Source organism: Anser cygnoides, chromosome 7, assembly GCF_040182565.1.
Source record: "Anser cygnoides isolate HZ-2024a breed goose chromosome 7, Taihu_goose_T2T_genome, whole genome shotgun sequence".
NCBI classification, from domain to species: Eukaryota; Metazoa; Chordata; class Aves; order Anseriformes; family Anatidae; genus Anser; species Anser cygnoides.
In genome coordinates this window covers 9,970,970-9,987,846 of record NC_089879.1, presented here as the reverse complement: position 1 = coordinate 9,987,846, position 16,877 = coordinate 9,970,970, and the positions used below count along the sequence as shown (strand labels likewise).

At 36.3% G+C, this 16,877-nt stretch overlaps 1 protein-coding gene across 6 annotated transcripts in view; it reads left to right on the top strand.

Annotated features, from left to right (window-relative positions):
* The window catches only part of VTI1A (vesicle transport through interaction with t-SNAREs 1A), a 266,673-nt gene that overhangs the window by 48,973 nt on the left and 200,823 nt on the right, over window positions 1-16,877 (top strand). For 3 of the 6 annotated variants that reach the window (XM_067000599.1, XM_067000601.1, XM_067000602.1), the window contains exons 4-6: window positions 5,750-5,827; window positions 11,906-11,926; window positions 16,751-16,835. In XM_067000599.1, coding sequence (XP_066856700.1) covers window positions 5,750-5,827; window positions 11,906-11,926; window positions 16,751-16,835 — 184 coding nt within the window. The remainder of the gene's footprint in view (window positions 1-5,749; window positions 5,828-11,905; window positions 11,927-16,750; window positions 16,836-16,877) is intronic. The other 3 variants (XM_067000600.1, XM_067000603.1, XM_067000604.1) reach the window with 1 other exon arrangement.

Sequence of the window (16,877 nt, the reverse complement as noted above, 5' to 3'; positions counted from 1 at the left end):
AAAATCTTTTGTGTGTATTAGGAGAGACTGAGAGTGCCTTAGACATTGACTTTTGCCAGCTGACATGTACTGTTGAATTACTTCTTTCAGTCAGAAGTTTCATAGGTTTTGTAGAATAGTTTATTTCCTTTCAGACAGAAATATGTCGGCTTCATTGTTTTATTCTCATAAGGAAGTGCTTGAAAGTCCAGCATTTGCATCATGTCATATATATATACACTATGTAACCAGTTTCCTGGTTCTTACAAACTGAGCTATTTAGGAACAGGAAAACCCATTTCTGATTGCAGTCTGAAGTATCTGATCTGTTGTTCCTGCATCACCTTTACAGAGAAACGAGGAAGTTTTGTAAACTGAAGTTTGAACACAATTTTTTAATCGATTTCAGTTATTTCCTGAAGAAGTGTTGTGTTGCTTTTAGATAAGGTCACTTATTTCTCTTCTAAATTTGCTGAACTGTCTTTTCCACTTCTCCTCAGCAAAAAAAGCTCCTTTGAAAGCTGCCTGGCAGACAAGGACCTGGGAGTATTGGTTGATAGGCAGCTGAATATGAGCCAGCAGTGTGCTCAGGTGGCCAAGAAGGCCAACAGCATCCTGGCTTGCATAAGAAGCAGTGTGGCCAGCAGGTCTAGGGAGGTGATTGTCCCCCTGTACTCGGCTCTGGTGAGGCCGCACCTCGAGTACTGTGTTCAGTTTTGGGCCCCTCGCTACAAGAAGGACATGGACGTGCTCAAGAGAGTCCAGAGAAGGGCGACCAAGCTGGTGAGGGGTCTGGAGAACAAGTCTTACGAGGAGCGGCTGAGGGAGCTGGGCTTGTTTAGCCTGGAGAAGAGGAGGCTCAGGGGCGACCTTATCGCTCTCTATAGGTACCTTAAAGGAGGCTGTAAAGAGGTGGGGGTTGGTCCATTCTCCCACGTGCCTGGTGACAGGACGAGGGGGAATGGGCGAAAGTTGTGCCAGGGAAGGTTTAGGTTGGATGTTAGGAAGAACTTCTTTACCGAAAGGGTTATTAAGCATTGGAAGGGCTGCCCAGGGAGGTGGTGGAGTCGCCATCCCTGGAGGTCTTTAAAAGACGTTTAGATGTAGCCCTTAGTGATATGGTTTAGTGTAGGACTTGTTAGTGTTAGGGCAGAGGTTGGACTAGATGATCTTGGAGGTCTCTTCCAACCTAGATGATTCTGTGATTCTGTGAAATACTTCCAGCATCTATTCAGAAAAGCAGAGGTGAAAGTCTACAGTCTGCAGTACTTAGCAGTCTGTTTGAAGATCAGGTCACTTTTTCACCTTGTTTTAACGTAAGCGATGGTAAAATTGAGTACTCTCAAAGAACACAAAATAAAATATAATTTATTTCTAGAAATTATTTCTGGTTATGCTAATCTCGTGTATTTATTTGTATGTAGAGCAGGGCCAAACTCTGAAACAGATGCCTGAAGCTGTTTTTTTAAACTATTTATATATACTAGGAAATTCTAATGAAAACAGATGTTTGTGAATAAATGAGTCCTTTTGTTTATTTACAAATTTTACAGAAAAAATCTGTTTAATCCATTCTTAAAACATTGAGGCTGAAAAATGGAGAGGTTGGGACGAAAGGATATGCTGGGCCCTTTGTCTGAAATGTATCTAGACATGGTCGTCTGTTCAGGGGGCTGCTTAGCATTTAGGAGGAAAGCTATTCTTTAGTTCAGGTATGAAAATATGTGATACTTTATAGCAATTATTTGGCTGATTGCTGAAAGTGCGTTGGAATGAGGGGGCATTGGCTAGTTGTGGCCTTCGCTAATGGGAACATTTTAGAATGTGGATGAGTAATTAAAGTATAGAATGCGGAAAATTAGGCCAAAATTGAATAGAAACGAATAAGTATGCGTTCTGTTGTACAGATGTTGGAAACAGATTATTTTGGATACCTCTTTCCATCTACATCTTATTTGGTTACCATGTAAAAATCAGTCATACGCCATGTAGATTGTTTCTCTTCCCATTGCCTTTTCTGTTTTTATGTTGTGATGCATCTATATAGGTAGTAATTTAGCAAAATACCCTGTCTGCCAGGTGTGGGAACTAGCTGATTGTATTGTAATACCAGATCATTACTTAGTTCATATGCAACCTAGCCTAGCACATGGAAAGCATTATAAATCTATTTACAGTGTGGCTGGTCTGATGATAACATTGTATTAAATTCCCAGGTGAGGCAATTTAAGCAATTGCTTTGCCATGTGTAGGCCGTGGAAATTAACTTCTCATATGCTTTAGTAATAGACGAACTTCATTGTTATGCTCAGATTAGTAGTGTAGCAGAATTCTTACAGTCTGGTTACATGTACCCTGCTTCACATGTAGAATCATACAGGGGGGTGGTACTGCAGATCACAGATCTTAATTAGTTTAAGCTGAGTTAATTCATTTCAATTCTAATTTAGCTGTGCTTGCCCATGAACACATTCAGTTCTATTGGGAAATGTTAAGGCTTGGGTCAAGTAGACAGATTGTTTAAAGCCAAATTGCCAGACAGAACTGAGCAAGTGTATCTGTTTGAACAGGGCTTTAAGAAAATCACCCAATCAGTATGCAAAAATCCTGTTCATAAACCGAGAGAGATCTGCCTGGAATCAGAAATTCTTCCTTGTCAGAAGGTCTGGATACTGTAGTACATTTAAAACAGCCCCTGAAACTTTCTCTGTCTTGAAGTTTTGTAGAAAGTAGCTTAACCCTTTTGTGTAGTGGTGTGTTCGCGTGCATGCTGCATTTGAATGGAAACGTGTACAACGAAGTAAAAACTCTTGGGTGCTTAGACTTTTTGTGCATGTATACACAAGAAAAATACAAAATACAAGAAAAACTTATCTGTGTGACAGACCTTTACAGACGAAAAACTGCACATAGAAGCTCTTAAACTTATACTGAGCTGCCCAGAAATGCCTTGGATTACAAACTCTGTAAAGCTTCTGTCTTTTCTAGAAACATACATATAAAGTACCAGTAGACAGTGCTAACTGACAACTAAGACTAAAAATGTTGACAATTTCTTGATTTGCCTGGTTAGCTTATGTATAGAAGTCATTAACTATTTATAAAATGCATTATGAATTGGGTTCCTTCAAACTGTAGCAGTGTGTGTGACATTTCCAGCTCAAACTATCATTCTTGCATTTGGCTAAAGTATATATTTATAAACAGCTGATGGTTATGAACTAAAAAAAAAAAAAAAATCTAAAACTCGTTTTATTGCTGAGTTCGGATGAACCATTTCATTTTCACTACTTTTGTTAGCCACGCTTGAATGTGTTGGCACTTTTACTTTAATAAAAATAAGAATAGTAATTGAAGATATGAATGTATTGATATTTTGGACAAATCCTGGAAGAACAAATGAACACTTTAGTTCGAAAGCCTTTCCTTTTATATTATTGATTCATTTGGTAGTGGAACTGTGATCAAAAGTAGTATCAAATTATTTATTGATTATGGCAGAGTTACACCTAATTGTAGTCAAAGGGTTATTTCTTTTAATAAAATTGCTGGTTTTCATATCATGACAGATTATTACAATGAAAGAACAATGATACAAATATATTTATTAAGTTCAGAGGTGATGATGTAAAGGATTATAAAGAGCCTTTAAAAACTGCATTGCTGTTAACATTTATTTCTTTCCCATGAAGAATATTCTTCCATTCTTTCATGCAGTCTCCTGTGAATGTGAATATCAGCCAGTTAAATCTTTCAAATAAAGGATATGTAACCAAGGCCCATCTAAGTTTCCACAAATTATTAGGCAACTTGTTCACTGGAGAACAAGCTCATGAAGCATCATGGTCCCCACCTCAGCGTAATAATTACAAATACATTTAACACTGACAGAATCAATGGGGCTGGGTCGTTTTGTGCAAGTGGAAGACACTGTACAGTTGAGGTATTGGACCTCAAGTGGGGAGATTGAATCTTAATCAGAAAAGAAGTCTAGATATTTATTGGTATATATTTGTAATTTCCTTCCTTGTTTGATGTGTATCAAATAAAAATAGGAAAATAATGTAATTGAGCAATCTATGCCAATTTGTTGGCTTTTTGGTGAAAAAAGAGAAAAACAAAACCTATCTCCATATGATATTCTTGCATACTGTGGAGTGTTTTAGTCCCCCATAGTGATGAAATGAATAATTTAAATAGGCAGCTCTGATACCACAGCCTGTTTGAAGGTTCTCATTTCCTTTAATGCTGTAGAGTACTTTTAGCTTGGTTAGTATGAAACTGTGACAGCTGAGATCTCCAAAAGATTCGGCACAACTCAGCTCTTGTAGTAGGACCATGGTATGCTTTGTCCTTGCTAGCTTTAGCATATAGTCTAGATCTGAGCACTAGCAACTGAATCACAAATTGGTAAGCATTGCAATGACAATGGTATAATAAAGGGTGAACTGCACAAGATAAAATGTTGCTTTGCACTGGTCATCTCAGAGCTTACTCAACTGCTAGTTTTCTTGTGGAAGGTGAACAGGGAGTGAATTTCTCTATGCTCAGTATGATTTCTAAAGAATTATTTCCTGTGTTACGGTCTCAAGAATATTTTTTGGCCCAATTCTCTGATTAGGGAAGGTTTGAGGAGGGAGTTTTTTATACTGAGTTCCTACTGGTAGTGACTACATGGTGGAGTGGGAGGGAAGCTCCCATCAGTTAAAACAAGGGCTTCTTCCTCTGATGGAGGAAGCTGGTCATAGCCACACTCAACTATACAAAATGCATAATTTTAGGCAATATGTTAAAAATCCTTTCTCTCTTTTAATGGTTAATGTGGGAGTGTTAACTAACTTATACTGTTAACACTGAGTGTGTTACTTGGCCAACTAAGAAATTGAAAGCTGAACTAATATTCTTATTATGGACTTCCCTGTTGTTTCAGTGAATGTTGTGCTACCTTGGTAATCTTCAGTCATTTGCTTTCAGTTGTTTGCCACTTGATCTAGTTAAGAGTCAGTATAGTGATCAGCTCATGAGAAAATCCGGTGCTCATCAGCTGTGAATAATGCCTATTAGTTGTAATAGTCTAATGAATGACTGTCTCAGGTTTGTGGTGTTTCCATGAACTGCTGTAAACTAGAGTTCGCTAGTACTGTGGTTTTCTCTTTTCTTTTGGTATTTGATTTCTGGTCCTTTCTCTGGAGGCCTTCATAGCCTTAGCAACAAAGGAAAAACTTGTTAATTTTCTACATATGTAAATTCAACTGATTTGGTCAAATGCCCATCGTTCATTCTTATTTTTCTTATTTTTTTCGTTTTTTTTTTGGTAAGGAGAAAGGTCAGTCTTCCTTTCCTATTTAATAGCATCACTGCAGTGTTACTCTGAGTTGTGTGTCCAACTAATAAGTGTTCTTCAGAATAATGCATTTTGTTCCTACACATGCATTTCTTCAGCACTTCTGGTATTAGTTTATATTGCCACTCAAGGTTACCTGATTATTAGAACCGATCACACGTGAGTTGGCTTGAGTTTTTCTTAAGCTTCTTTCATTGATGAAATATTGAGGATGTGACTCTTAGAAATGCTAAGGTTTTGCCATGCTGATTTATCAAAATACAGCAGTTGAAGAACTTTTTAATAACTTTTACTTGCAGATTTTTAATTTATTTTTTTTATCAAATAGGTATCCATTAGGGGGCTCTCGAGGTTTAAGATGATCAGCCTTGATGCCAATGGCTTTGGAGCTTTACTTCCTAACCCTTTTTTCTTTTTGTTTTACAGAAAAGGTCACGGATCGCCTACAGTGATGAGGTGCGGAATGAGCTCCTAGGGGATGACGGGAATTCCTCAGAGAACCAGGTAGGATGATAATCAAGAAGCCCTAGTGGGTGGCTGGAGGGTGAAGGAGGTCACTGGCACACTGGGCTTCTCAAGCTGCTCCTTAACAGCATTAGCAACAACTCATGTGGAAGTGATACTGTTTAATGCAAAGCTGGGGTCTTAATCAACTTCAAAATGTTTCTTGGAGATCTTACATTTAACCCTTTAACTTGTGATCACTGTCTGCTATCTTAAAAAAAAATCTTTTCTTCTCTTTTCTTTATTATTTAGTACTTAAGAAATAACTTGAAACGCGCTGTTTGCCGACAAAGCCAAGGTCTTCACCTCAAACACATGTAAAAGGAATAAAAAAGTACATAATGCTGCTTTGATAATAATGCAGTATAATTAAATCAACACTGGCAGGCAAAACAAATGAAAGTGCACTCTCAGAATTAGGCTGTACCCCACTCAGTTTCCTTGTGTGATTTGTTCCCTAAACAGATTTTCTCTCCTTGTACCAAAAACACAAGTTGTACTAATGAAAGCATGCTTTCATAATGTATGTCGTACTAGAATACAGAGTGGTATCCAAATCTTTTAATGAAGGAAAGCTTGATAATTCTGAGGCTTTTTAAAAATCTTGTACCCATATTGTTGTTCTGGACACTGCAGTGAGGATCCTAGTAGACTGCTGAAAATTCTAAAGGGAACATTATATTCAGGGGACTTTTACCCACATGGTAGTATTTCTTTTGGTGCTGAAACTTCTTTGACAATCTCTTTGTAAAAGCTGAATTTTTCTTTTTCTCTTTAGAAAGTCAGTTCAGCTGTAAATCCAAGTTGTAGATTTTGAGTATAGAAGTTTGCTGAAAGTTTTCTTAAATATCAGATTTTCCCTTTTGAAGATGTAGAATTTAAATTATTCTGGTACTGCAAGTGAAGCTTGTTTAAATGTTTACTTGATAAATGCAATATTAAGTAAGGAAACAGAATCACATGATAAAATTTTTAGTGTCTTCTACCCTCAGTATAAGCTCACTATGGGTAGAAAAAAGTAAGTCTTGGAGGCTTATCCCAATAAAATTAATTTTAACGCACAGACCCCATTAAGCACTAATATTATACAGTATTTTAAATGTGCTGTGTAAATTTTAATCTCTGATAGACTGTAATACATATGTAAGTGGAATTATACACAGTGTACAGTTTATCTGTAGACTTCAGTGTATAGCAGCTGTAATATCAATGTGTAGTGTTAAAAGTAAAAGATATTAGTCTTCAAATTTAGATATTATAGCAGGGGAGGGTGTCCAAAATTCGAATAAAAGGAAGAGGGTTTTTTATCCCTAAGTAGTGATTTTGCAGAAAGGATGATTTCAGGGAGAAGAATTTCCCAGGCTGTGTGTCGTGGAAGTAAACTCAGTCCTGTAAAAGTGTTAAGATTCTTGTTTTATTTCTTTTAAGATGCTGCTATTTTTATATTTCAAGAAAAAATATGTGAATTCAGACATAAAAGAACAATTGTGATAAGAAGCTTTACTTATAACAAAATATCTTATATTTGGGATGAAAAAAAATATTTTATTTTCAGTTTTTAAGGAATGGTTAAATAACTGGTTCACTTACACTCTTTGCAAGTTGCGATCTCTTTTCAAAACCTTATGGAAGACACATGGTCACATTAAGGAACCAAACGATACTTCCATGCATTTGTCAACGTGATTTTTTTTTTCTTTCTTAAATGGCACAACATTTCGGGGAGGGAGGTAAGGGAAGGGTTTTTTGGTCTTTTCAGTAAACAAAGTCCTTTTTTATAACCCAACTTGAAATTATAGCCATAATCTTTGGAAGTTCTGAATTTCTTTGTTTTCTTTCTTGAAGTATGCTACAAAATACCAGCATACAGGAGACACCCATCTTTCTTTTAAAAACTTAAAGGCCAATATTTCAAAAAAAAAAAAAAAAAATTGTGGTTGATTACTGGAATAACACAATCTTTTTCTTATGAGATATCATGATTCATATTTGTATTTATCTTCTATGCTTTTAGTTACGTCAACAAGCAGTTAGTGTGCAAGCTTCAGTGTTTTGTTGAGCATATCAGGATGTGCAGCTCTATCCAAATGAAGTGCAAGGTTTGGGTATATACCATACAATCAAGGTGTTAACATATTTGACTCAGTAAGTCCAAATCTACTCCACATTTGCTCCTACACATTATTATATTAATACAAAACTTGGACTAGGTGAAGAAAGTATGATCAAGTGTAGTTTGTAGGCATACAAAATGTTTGAAGATGTTTCAAATTCTTGAATATCTGGTTAGAGTTGGACACTACCCAAGGGAACTAAAGTTATGAGAAGTACATTTAAGGTATGGTCTTAGTCATCATGATGAATGTTTGCATAATGTTTTTGGTGTAGGGAGGAGACAAAAGGAACCTAATGTATATTGGCTAGTGTGAATACATCAAGTTTCTAGGAATAAATGGGGCACTGCTGGAAAAATAAACAACTTGAATCTTTTCTTTATTCAACTTCTGGTTTTTTTAGTTGAGTTTCAAAGGTGGAGTTACAGAAAAACACAGCCAAGTTAAAAGCTGTACTGAACAGGGTAGAATATATAGTTATGAGTTTTCAGTTGTTCTACCAGGAGGAAAGATTTAAGTACAAGAACAGAGTGAAGAATTACCAAATGATGATTGGCCTTTCCTCTTCTTTTTTTGTTCCCCTAGATGTCTTCCATGGGTAGCTGTCATCATGTGTAGATGACATCTTAGAATATGGTTGCCTTATCATAATTATATCAATAGATAACTAATTTTATTAGATAAAGCATACAGAAACTTCTTGTAAGTGGTTGTAAAACTCATACAATTTTGTTAATCAAAACTTCTTTTAAAGTAAATGCATCTTTGTTTAATAAGCGATATAAACCTCTTAATGCTTTTAATGTTTAATGAAGTCATTGCTTAGTGTACATTAATTTCCTCTGAAATATATCTGGTGAATGTGGTCAGGTGAGGCACGTGCAGAGTTGCAGAATCAGGAGACATCCCTTCTCCTATCAAAAAAAAAAAAAAAAAAAAAAACAGCTCGAAAAACCCATGTGCATTGTCTTGTTCCTTATTTTCTAGAAGTGGTCTTAAATGGGTTCTGTTACTTTGCTGGCCAGAATGACAAATAAGACTTCAATGATTATCAGATCCCATGAAAGTTGTTGAGCTTTTCAGTGCAGTGATACGCTACTTAAAGTTGTGGCTTCACTTCAATAATCACAGAGCTGGTTTTATGTGGTGATTTCTACATGTTTTAGAAAGTATACGTTGGGTTAAATCAGAAATCCCTTTCTACCAAAATAGTGTCAGGTACCCTGTTACCAACTTTCTTGAAATGTTTTACTGTTCCTTTCTCTTCCACAACTATGTTAATTAATATGGTTAAGTAAATTTGCGTTAGGTTAAATTGTGTGTCCATATGCACATACACTGCATATGTGATTTGTGGTGAACAAATATTTTGTGGCTACTTAATTTCTGACTACAAAGTTCTGATAATATTAGATTTGGGCTTGCTGTGCATAAAGTGTGTCAAACTTCAGCTACAGACCAGGGAGTGAAGTTGGTCAATTTAATTCCCCAAGATCTAAAGAAGGTCGGTATCATTTCATATAGCCCTGGCAGAGCAGATCATTACCAGACACAAATCTGTTCGTTACATGCCGAGGGTTTATAGCAAAATAAATAGACTGTCATCATAAGTTCAGAAAATTGTGTGTTCGACCCACGATAATGTGTAAAGGGCGTTTAATAGAGTTCAGCATTTATTCGTTATCTATATGCGGACAGAGACGGCAGTAGCGTTATCAGCTTTTTAAAAAAAAATTCGGTAGTTTTCTGCATCACGTGGTGTGCCTCACAGACACACGGGCACACACACGCACATACACACACATACACACAATCTCGCTCGCTCTCTGCGGCGCAGTTTTGATTTTAGTCACAGCAGAAGGCTTAGCCACAAGAGATTCCACTGGTTCAAACCAGCGTAAACCAGATTTTTTTTTAGCCTACAAAGGAACAGATTACCTCTTGTATCGAATTCTGTATTAAAAAAAAAAAAAAATCTTTGTTTCAGAAATATGCTGATTATCATAACCTAAAATGGTGGCTGCACACAGCTTAGTGCTGTTTACAGTTGAGCGGCGAGCATGATAAAAATACCAGAAAATGTTTAAAAATAGAAAAATAAAGTTAACACATTTTCATCAAGCGCATTGTTAAATGGGGGAAAAATACATCTTTTGTTAATTTGAATGAATATCTTTCAGCCAGTGTAAAAAATAAAAAAAAAAAAAAAAAAGAAAGAAAAAGAAAACCTTCTCCCATTACTTAGCTTAGCTGCAAATCCTATGCAGAGCTTAAATTCAGCCATGCAGCACAAACAAGATAGAACATTTTTGTTTGGGACCTATTGAAAAAACAAATGTGCAGCATTTTCAAACTCACTGATTATAGCAGGGTGGCATGCCCAAATGGACTCTATTGCGGGAGAGTAGTTTTAAACTTTGGCCCTTTAAGTATCATAGCCAACTGAAGAATGGTGGCCTCAGAAAGAAAAGATAGCTATGCGATCAACTCCCAGATCGTCTCTTTCTAAAGAGCCTTAATGTTTGCCTTTTTGGGGAAAAAAGGGGGGGAAGAACTGGAGAAAGAGACCAATTTATGATAGGCCAAGCACTTGAATTTAAGAACCAGTTTGGTGGACAGTGCCGTTTTCTTTATACCAAATTTTAGCAAAGTTCCCTTAGCTGGGTGCTGAAGAGCCGTCTGAGCTCGACTTGGTGCAGTAGTAGCCCTCGCAATTACACGTAGTTAGAGGCTTTTTGTCTGTTTTGGGGTGAGGCGGGTGTTTGGTTCAGGCGAGCCACATGAAACAATAGAGAATCGTGGAAATGCTTTTGTTTCCTCCCGGCTGGCGAGACTTTATAAGTAGTAAACATTCTTAGCTTACACACGTGTTGAAAATTAGGGTTATGGAACTGTAGGTGAAGTATCAGCATAAAATGAGATAATTATGTAGCTGTTGTAATTTCGAATTCAACTGGAATTGGTGAGAGAACTGTAATTTTTTCATAAAGAACCACTCTTGTGCAGGCATTTGTTGTGAGTAATTGTACTTTTTGTTCCAGTGCAAATAATTTATCTCTGTAAATGGAGAGGATGTTACAACATAGCTTGATATTCACACTGGTTTTTATTTAGTTTTATAGGAAACCTGTCAGAGCAATATTGTTAGTAGAATTAGACTGCATTGATTTACAAGCATAAATTGATAAACATGAATGTCTGTAGTATATAAGTATATACACATACACTGTGTGTGTATTCATACACTGTATAGTGGTCTAGGATTAAGAGCCTGCAATGGGTCTTTTCTGTGGGAAATCTGTTTCATCTTGTTCCCCGTTCCTTTGTCTATTATTAAATATTCTGTGCAATAAAACATAATACTGAGTCATTTAACTAAGCTGCTTTCTTTAACCTGAAAAAGCATTTCCATTTGAGGTTCAATAATAAAAATAGATGATATAGTCAGATTCAAACTAAGGTATATAAAAAATTGGAGTACTAGTGACATGCTATAAAGATGCAGTCATCTATTAATAAGTTAGATCTGCTAGTAAAATAAGAAATCAGTTGTCACAACTAAAATACACAGAAAACATTCTGAAAACTTGTATATACAAAACCACTTCAGCTGTACAATCTTCGAGGAGAGGAATAGTAAACTTGTTTTTTTTCTTTATAATATAGACTTCTATGAAGTCATTCCCCTTTATTTCATGATGGTGTCTTAGATGTGGTTTAAAAGAGAATTTCACACTATTCTCTTTGTTTAATGTGACAGTGTGAGAAAGTGATCTTTATTCGTTCAAAAAACTCTGCATGTAGTCTATGTTTAGGTTCTTTTAATGTGTTTGTCTGTGATTTTTAAATGCTAAACATGTAAACAGATAAATTGTCAATGTTAATTCTGTATCCTGTCACACAACTGATCTTTCTTTCCTGCCATTTCTTTCCTTTTTATCTTTTTTGTGCGTTCATGTTGCAGTTGATAAAATTACGTGAAGAGGTGAGTACTTTCTTGCTTTTTGTTGTCTAGCTTTCCCTTTAAAGCTGAGTTTCGAAATCTGAAGTAGATCTTTTTGTTCATTGTTGCAGGGAAATCTACACAAAGCAAAAATATTGATTACATTGCTTTAAAATATTCACTGTTGTGCCTCTTTTTTCCTAATAATTGTATACTTACATAGGAATCTCTAGATCAAACCTTAGAAATTAACATTCTTTGATAGCAGATTTTTTTAAAGGCACTAGAAAAAGAAGGAAAAAAAAAGGAAAACCTATTATTTGATCTCTGTTAGAATACCATGATCAAATCAGGTACAGTAATAATCTTGTTTGCATCACAAAAATCTTTGATAGAATAAATACATTTGTACACTGGTATTGAAAGTGAAAGCATTGCTTTGGTTAAAACCTGTGCTGAAACACTCTAAGAATTACACAGTATTTTGTAATGTTTTGTGTGAGGTACTGAAGCAGCTTGTGTATTATAGGGGATATTGTATACCCACTGAAAATACAATACAGGTAGACCTGCGCGCACACATCAATATTTATTATTTATTTGTGCATGCTGTAGATCTGTAGGTGTAACGCTAGAGATCAGTATTCCAGAACACCTTTCTTCCAGCTATAAAATGACTCATAAATATTTAGAGAGAGAAGTCTGTTTTAATGGTCAGTCCCTCAAATGTTTCAGTACATTTTCTGAAATTAATATCCTCTGTTACTTACTGCTGTAGCAAAGCAGGTATCTGAACTGCTTTTTTAGTATTTCCTGATAGCTGCCAAAGCCAAGGTCTCAGTAAAATCAGGATTACTTATGGGTCAGATTTTTGAAGGATTTCATGTGGGGAGTTTGAACCAGTGAAGTATTTGAATAAATATATTTAGAAGCACGACTGTTTTAACATCACATATTTGTCTGGTATCATCTTTTTGAAACAGTAATGAATTCTGAGCTCTGAAGAAAAGGATTTGTAAGTTTTAGAAATGGGGATGACAAAGAATTGTAAAGTAACCAGATTAAGGGCAATTACAGGGAATTCTTAGAAACAGTAAGATATTTGTGATATAAAGATTCTTTTACCAGTTCCCTGAATGCTTTATTTTTCCTTCTTCTTGTGGAGCTGATATTAATATGTTAAAGCTACAGAGTAAAACAGTGAACAAAAAAATTAAACAAAATAAACATGTAACCACATGAAAGCCCTCCCACCACTGCTGAGTTCCCCTCCCCAATAGTCCCAGTATTTAAACAGATGACAATATTGTTGCAAGGGTTTGTACCGCCTGATTTCCGAGATTACTTTCAGAAGAACAAGATTCATTTGTCCAACCCTTTAACAACACCTGCACGTCTGCTTCTGTGGTTTTGTAAAATAATATACTAGGATCATTTTTGCTTGCAAACAGTGATTATAGTTTTATAAACGTACAGATTCCTAATTTGTAAATTACTCTGAAAATTTAATCAGATATGAAGAACAAAGCTGCTGCTTAACTAGTTTTCTTTTTGAAATAGCTATGCAGGCAAATGAGAAAAATTCAGAATGTTATTGCACAGGGTTTGGACTTGGGAGCTATACTGAACTCAGGCATACATTTAGGAGCTTATAATTACTCTGTCATTTTTTGACATTGCTTCTAGTAATTTTCTTGTTTTACTTTTCCTTGTTAGCCTCAGAAGTTACTTTCTCTCTCTGTATATTGGGAGAGCAGCAGCAAAGCGATCTAAAAAAAATGCATTTATGATTTTATCTAGATCAAAACTGAACAGGTAGAGAAAAATAATTTAGAAAACAATTGTTAGCATTCTGTTCTCTTGTACTTAAGGACCTACTAAGCATTGGATAGGTTATAATTGCGATGGTGTTTTTACACTGAGTGCAAAATGCACATTCAAGTTTTAAATGAAGGCTAGTGTAGTGACTCAGGCATAATTCTTAACTCATCACATAGTGAAACATCAAGGCATCCCCAATTATAGTTCTCCTAAGGAGGTATGAACAGATCTTAAAAGAAATTGTGGTTTGCCATACTGTTTGTTAATAAAACCTACGCTTCCTCTCATTACCGGGCTCTATTCTGGCACGCATGCCGTACACGGGATTGCACAGAGGCTGTGCCGCTCTGTCTTTTGAGCTCCTGAGATCTCAGTTTGAATCCAGCCCACATGGAATGACAAAATCTCTAGTGATAGCATGCCACTTTGCAAAACTTCCTTATATAACTCCAGATGGAAGCTGTTTCTGAAGCTGCAAGATGCACTGAATCACCTCACTACCCACCTCTCTGGGAGCACGAGATGCTGTGGGAGAAGGAGTTTGGGGAGGGGTGGGGAGCAGCTGAAAGCATCAGCTGCTACTGCAGGGCACTCATTTCCTGACCAGAGGGCTGTGTGCCTCCAAAACCAAACCATGTAAATAACACCATCGTTTGTAATAAAAATTAGGTTTCATTATAGTATGGCTTTGGTGGAAAGGTTCTGAAATCAGGTAAGAAACGGCTCTGAGTTAATGTTAGCACGGAGTTCACAGTGCTTTAGTATTCTAATTGCTCACAGTAGGACTGAACTGAACTGTGGGCTTAAGACTTACTTTTTAGATGAATTGTGGCTTATATGGTATATAAAAATATACAACTACATGCTAATTCTTTTTATTGGGTAGCTCTTTTGCACTGCAATGTGAAATCCGATTATTTTCCCCCTCTTCCATAGCATAGCAGGCTAGCATTTTAATTTTTAGTATACCACTACAGCGCTATGCATCTGTTCTGTAATTATAATATTCTGGTCCTTGTGCCCACTCTCAGTCTCTGCCTTTTTCTCTTTTCTTTTTTTTTCTTTTTTAAATCTCCTGTGTTACTTTTAGGATTGTTATCCGGTAAACTCCTACCCCCCCCCCCCCCCCCCCATCACTCCCACTCCTTCTCTTTCTTGAGAGATACTGTGTAATAGTGTTAGGTTTTTGATTTTTTTTCACAAAATTTAGAGTATTTAACACTAATTGTTCTTTAATATTTTTTGGGGGGTGGGGAGGCCATATTTGGAGAAAGACACTGAAGGCTTACATGTGGGTTTTTTTCCTAATGAGCAATGGAGAGGAACCAGCAGATGTTATGAAAAGATGCCTTTAAAAAAAAAAATTAGGTAAAATTAACACTAATTATCTAGATTGACCATGAGTCCTAAGAACATGCACCACTCTAGTTGCTGTCATGATTTCAATTACAGCTTTGTAACTTATGGTTTTAAATTTTATTAAGTGCTCGTGCTGATTTTTTTTTTCTTGGTGGCCTGCCCCCCGTGAATGCAAAAAGCTTTTTTGCAATTTACTCTTAACCTATCCACTGTGTATTAGACAAGTCTATTAATTATTATAGACTGTTATTGCAGCTTTCCTGACCTTCACATTGGGTCCTATCTGTGCTGATCTAAATGCATTGTTTTAATGATTTCCAAAAAAAAAAAAAAAAAGAGGGGAAAAAAAAAAAGAAAAAAAATTCAAGGCAAGCTTTGATGTGGCTTTAGCTGCCTCGATCGTCTGGCCGCATCTCAGAGATGTGTCACCTATGCCGGGAGGGAATAGGGAAATCACGTTTTGAATGGTAATGATAACATACTAATCACTTCCTTTCTTTGAAGATAGAAGCGAGATATTCTGTCAGCATCCCTGGCTGCTAGAGCTTGGAGGCACTGGTCTAGGTGTATTAGCTTAAGTGTGCATGTCAATACAGCTTGCATCTCCCAAGATCCATAGGGGCTCATTAGAGCAAGGTAGATCGTTTCGGTAGACAGCCACTCAGATAATATGTATGGCACCTCCTTTTTTTATTATTATTAGAAAGCATTTCTTCAATTTTTAAATGACATCTGTCAACAAGCCAAAGTTGTAGGAAATGTTTTTTGACAAATATCCAAAATGTTGTTTTGGGGTGAAAGGGGTGCTTGGAGAGGTGTGTGTGACTATTGTATAGCGAAGGGGGAGGGGAGGGGGGATTATATTTTTGGTGGCTTGATTAGAGCTGGTCTAGGATCAAATTGCCAATGTTGGCATTTTATATAGAAAATAAACTACCGAAAGTAGTAATTTTGCTTTTTCACTATTACAGGCTCCCCAGGTAAAAATGTATTGGAAGAAGCATTTTTACTAGAGTTCATTGTTATATCATAAATGGGCAAATGACTTCTGGGAAAAATATCTTACGCCTCTGCGTGTGTGTATTATTTATACATTCGTATATATATTTAGGCATAAGAGATGTAAATCAAGAAAACAGTGTTTTGTTTTTACATTTTTTACATCAAACAGTCTGAAGAATATTCATGCTGTTCAGTATTCTGTATGAATAGCTCGTTGTTTTTATCACCTCAGTTGAGTAGTGCACATGAAGGAAATATATCCTCTGCTGAAAATTAAGTTCATGTTAAAAACTACTACTTGCATTTAAAGTGATGGTTTCACGAAACGGTAGTTGAATAGAAATCATGGGTGCTTGCATACATGTGTCACAGGGAAATCTGTTTTGGAAATACTCTTCAGACAGTTCTCCCATATACTAGTCACAATCTATGTTGTGAGTTCATGTAATAAGACTGAAGCATGCATTCCATGTTTCAAAACAAAAATGATTGGTACACATAATTATGATTGATCATAGAACCTGCCCCTTCCAGTGGTCCTTGTATATTTTATGGAAGAGCATGTTACATGGATATTTTTATGTTTTGGAATATGAAAGCACAATTAAAAAAAAGGGGGGGGTGAGAACATTGTAGACTGCTGCCTGATTTTTTTTTTTCTCTCTCTCCCCTTTTCTTTTTCAGAGGGCACATCTGCTCGATAACACAGAGAGGCTGGAAAGGTCATCTCGGAGACTAGAGGCTGGATACCAAATAGCAGTGGAAACCGGTAAGAATTCTGAGGGTGAGCAAATTGTCTTGCTTATGCACA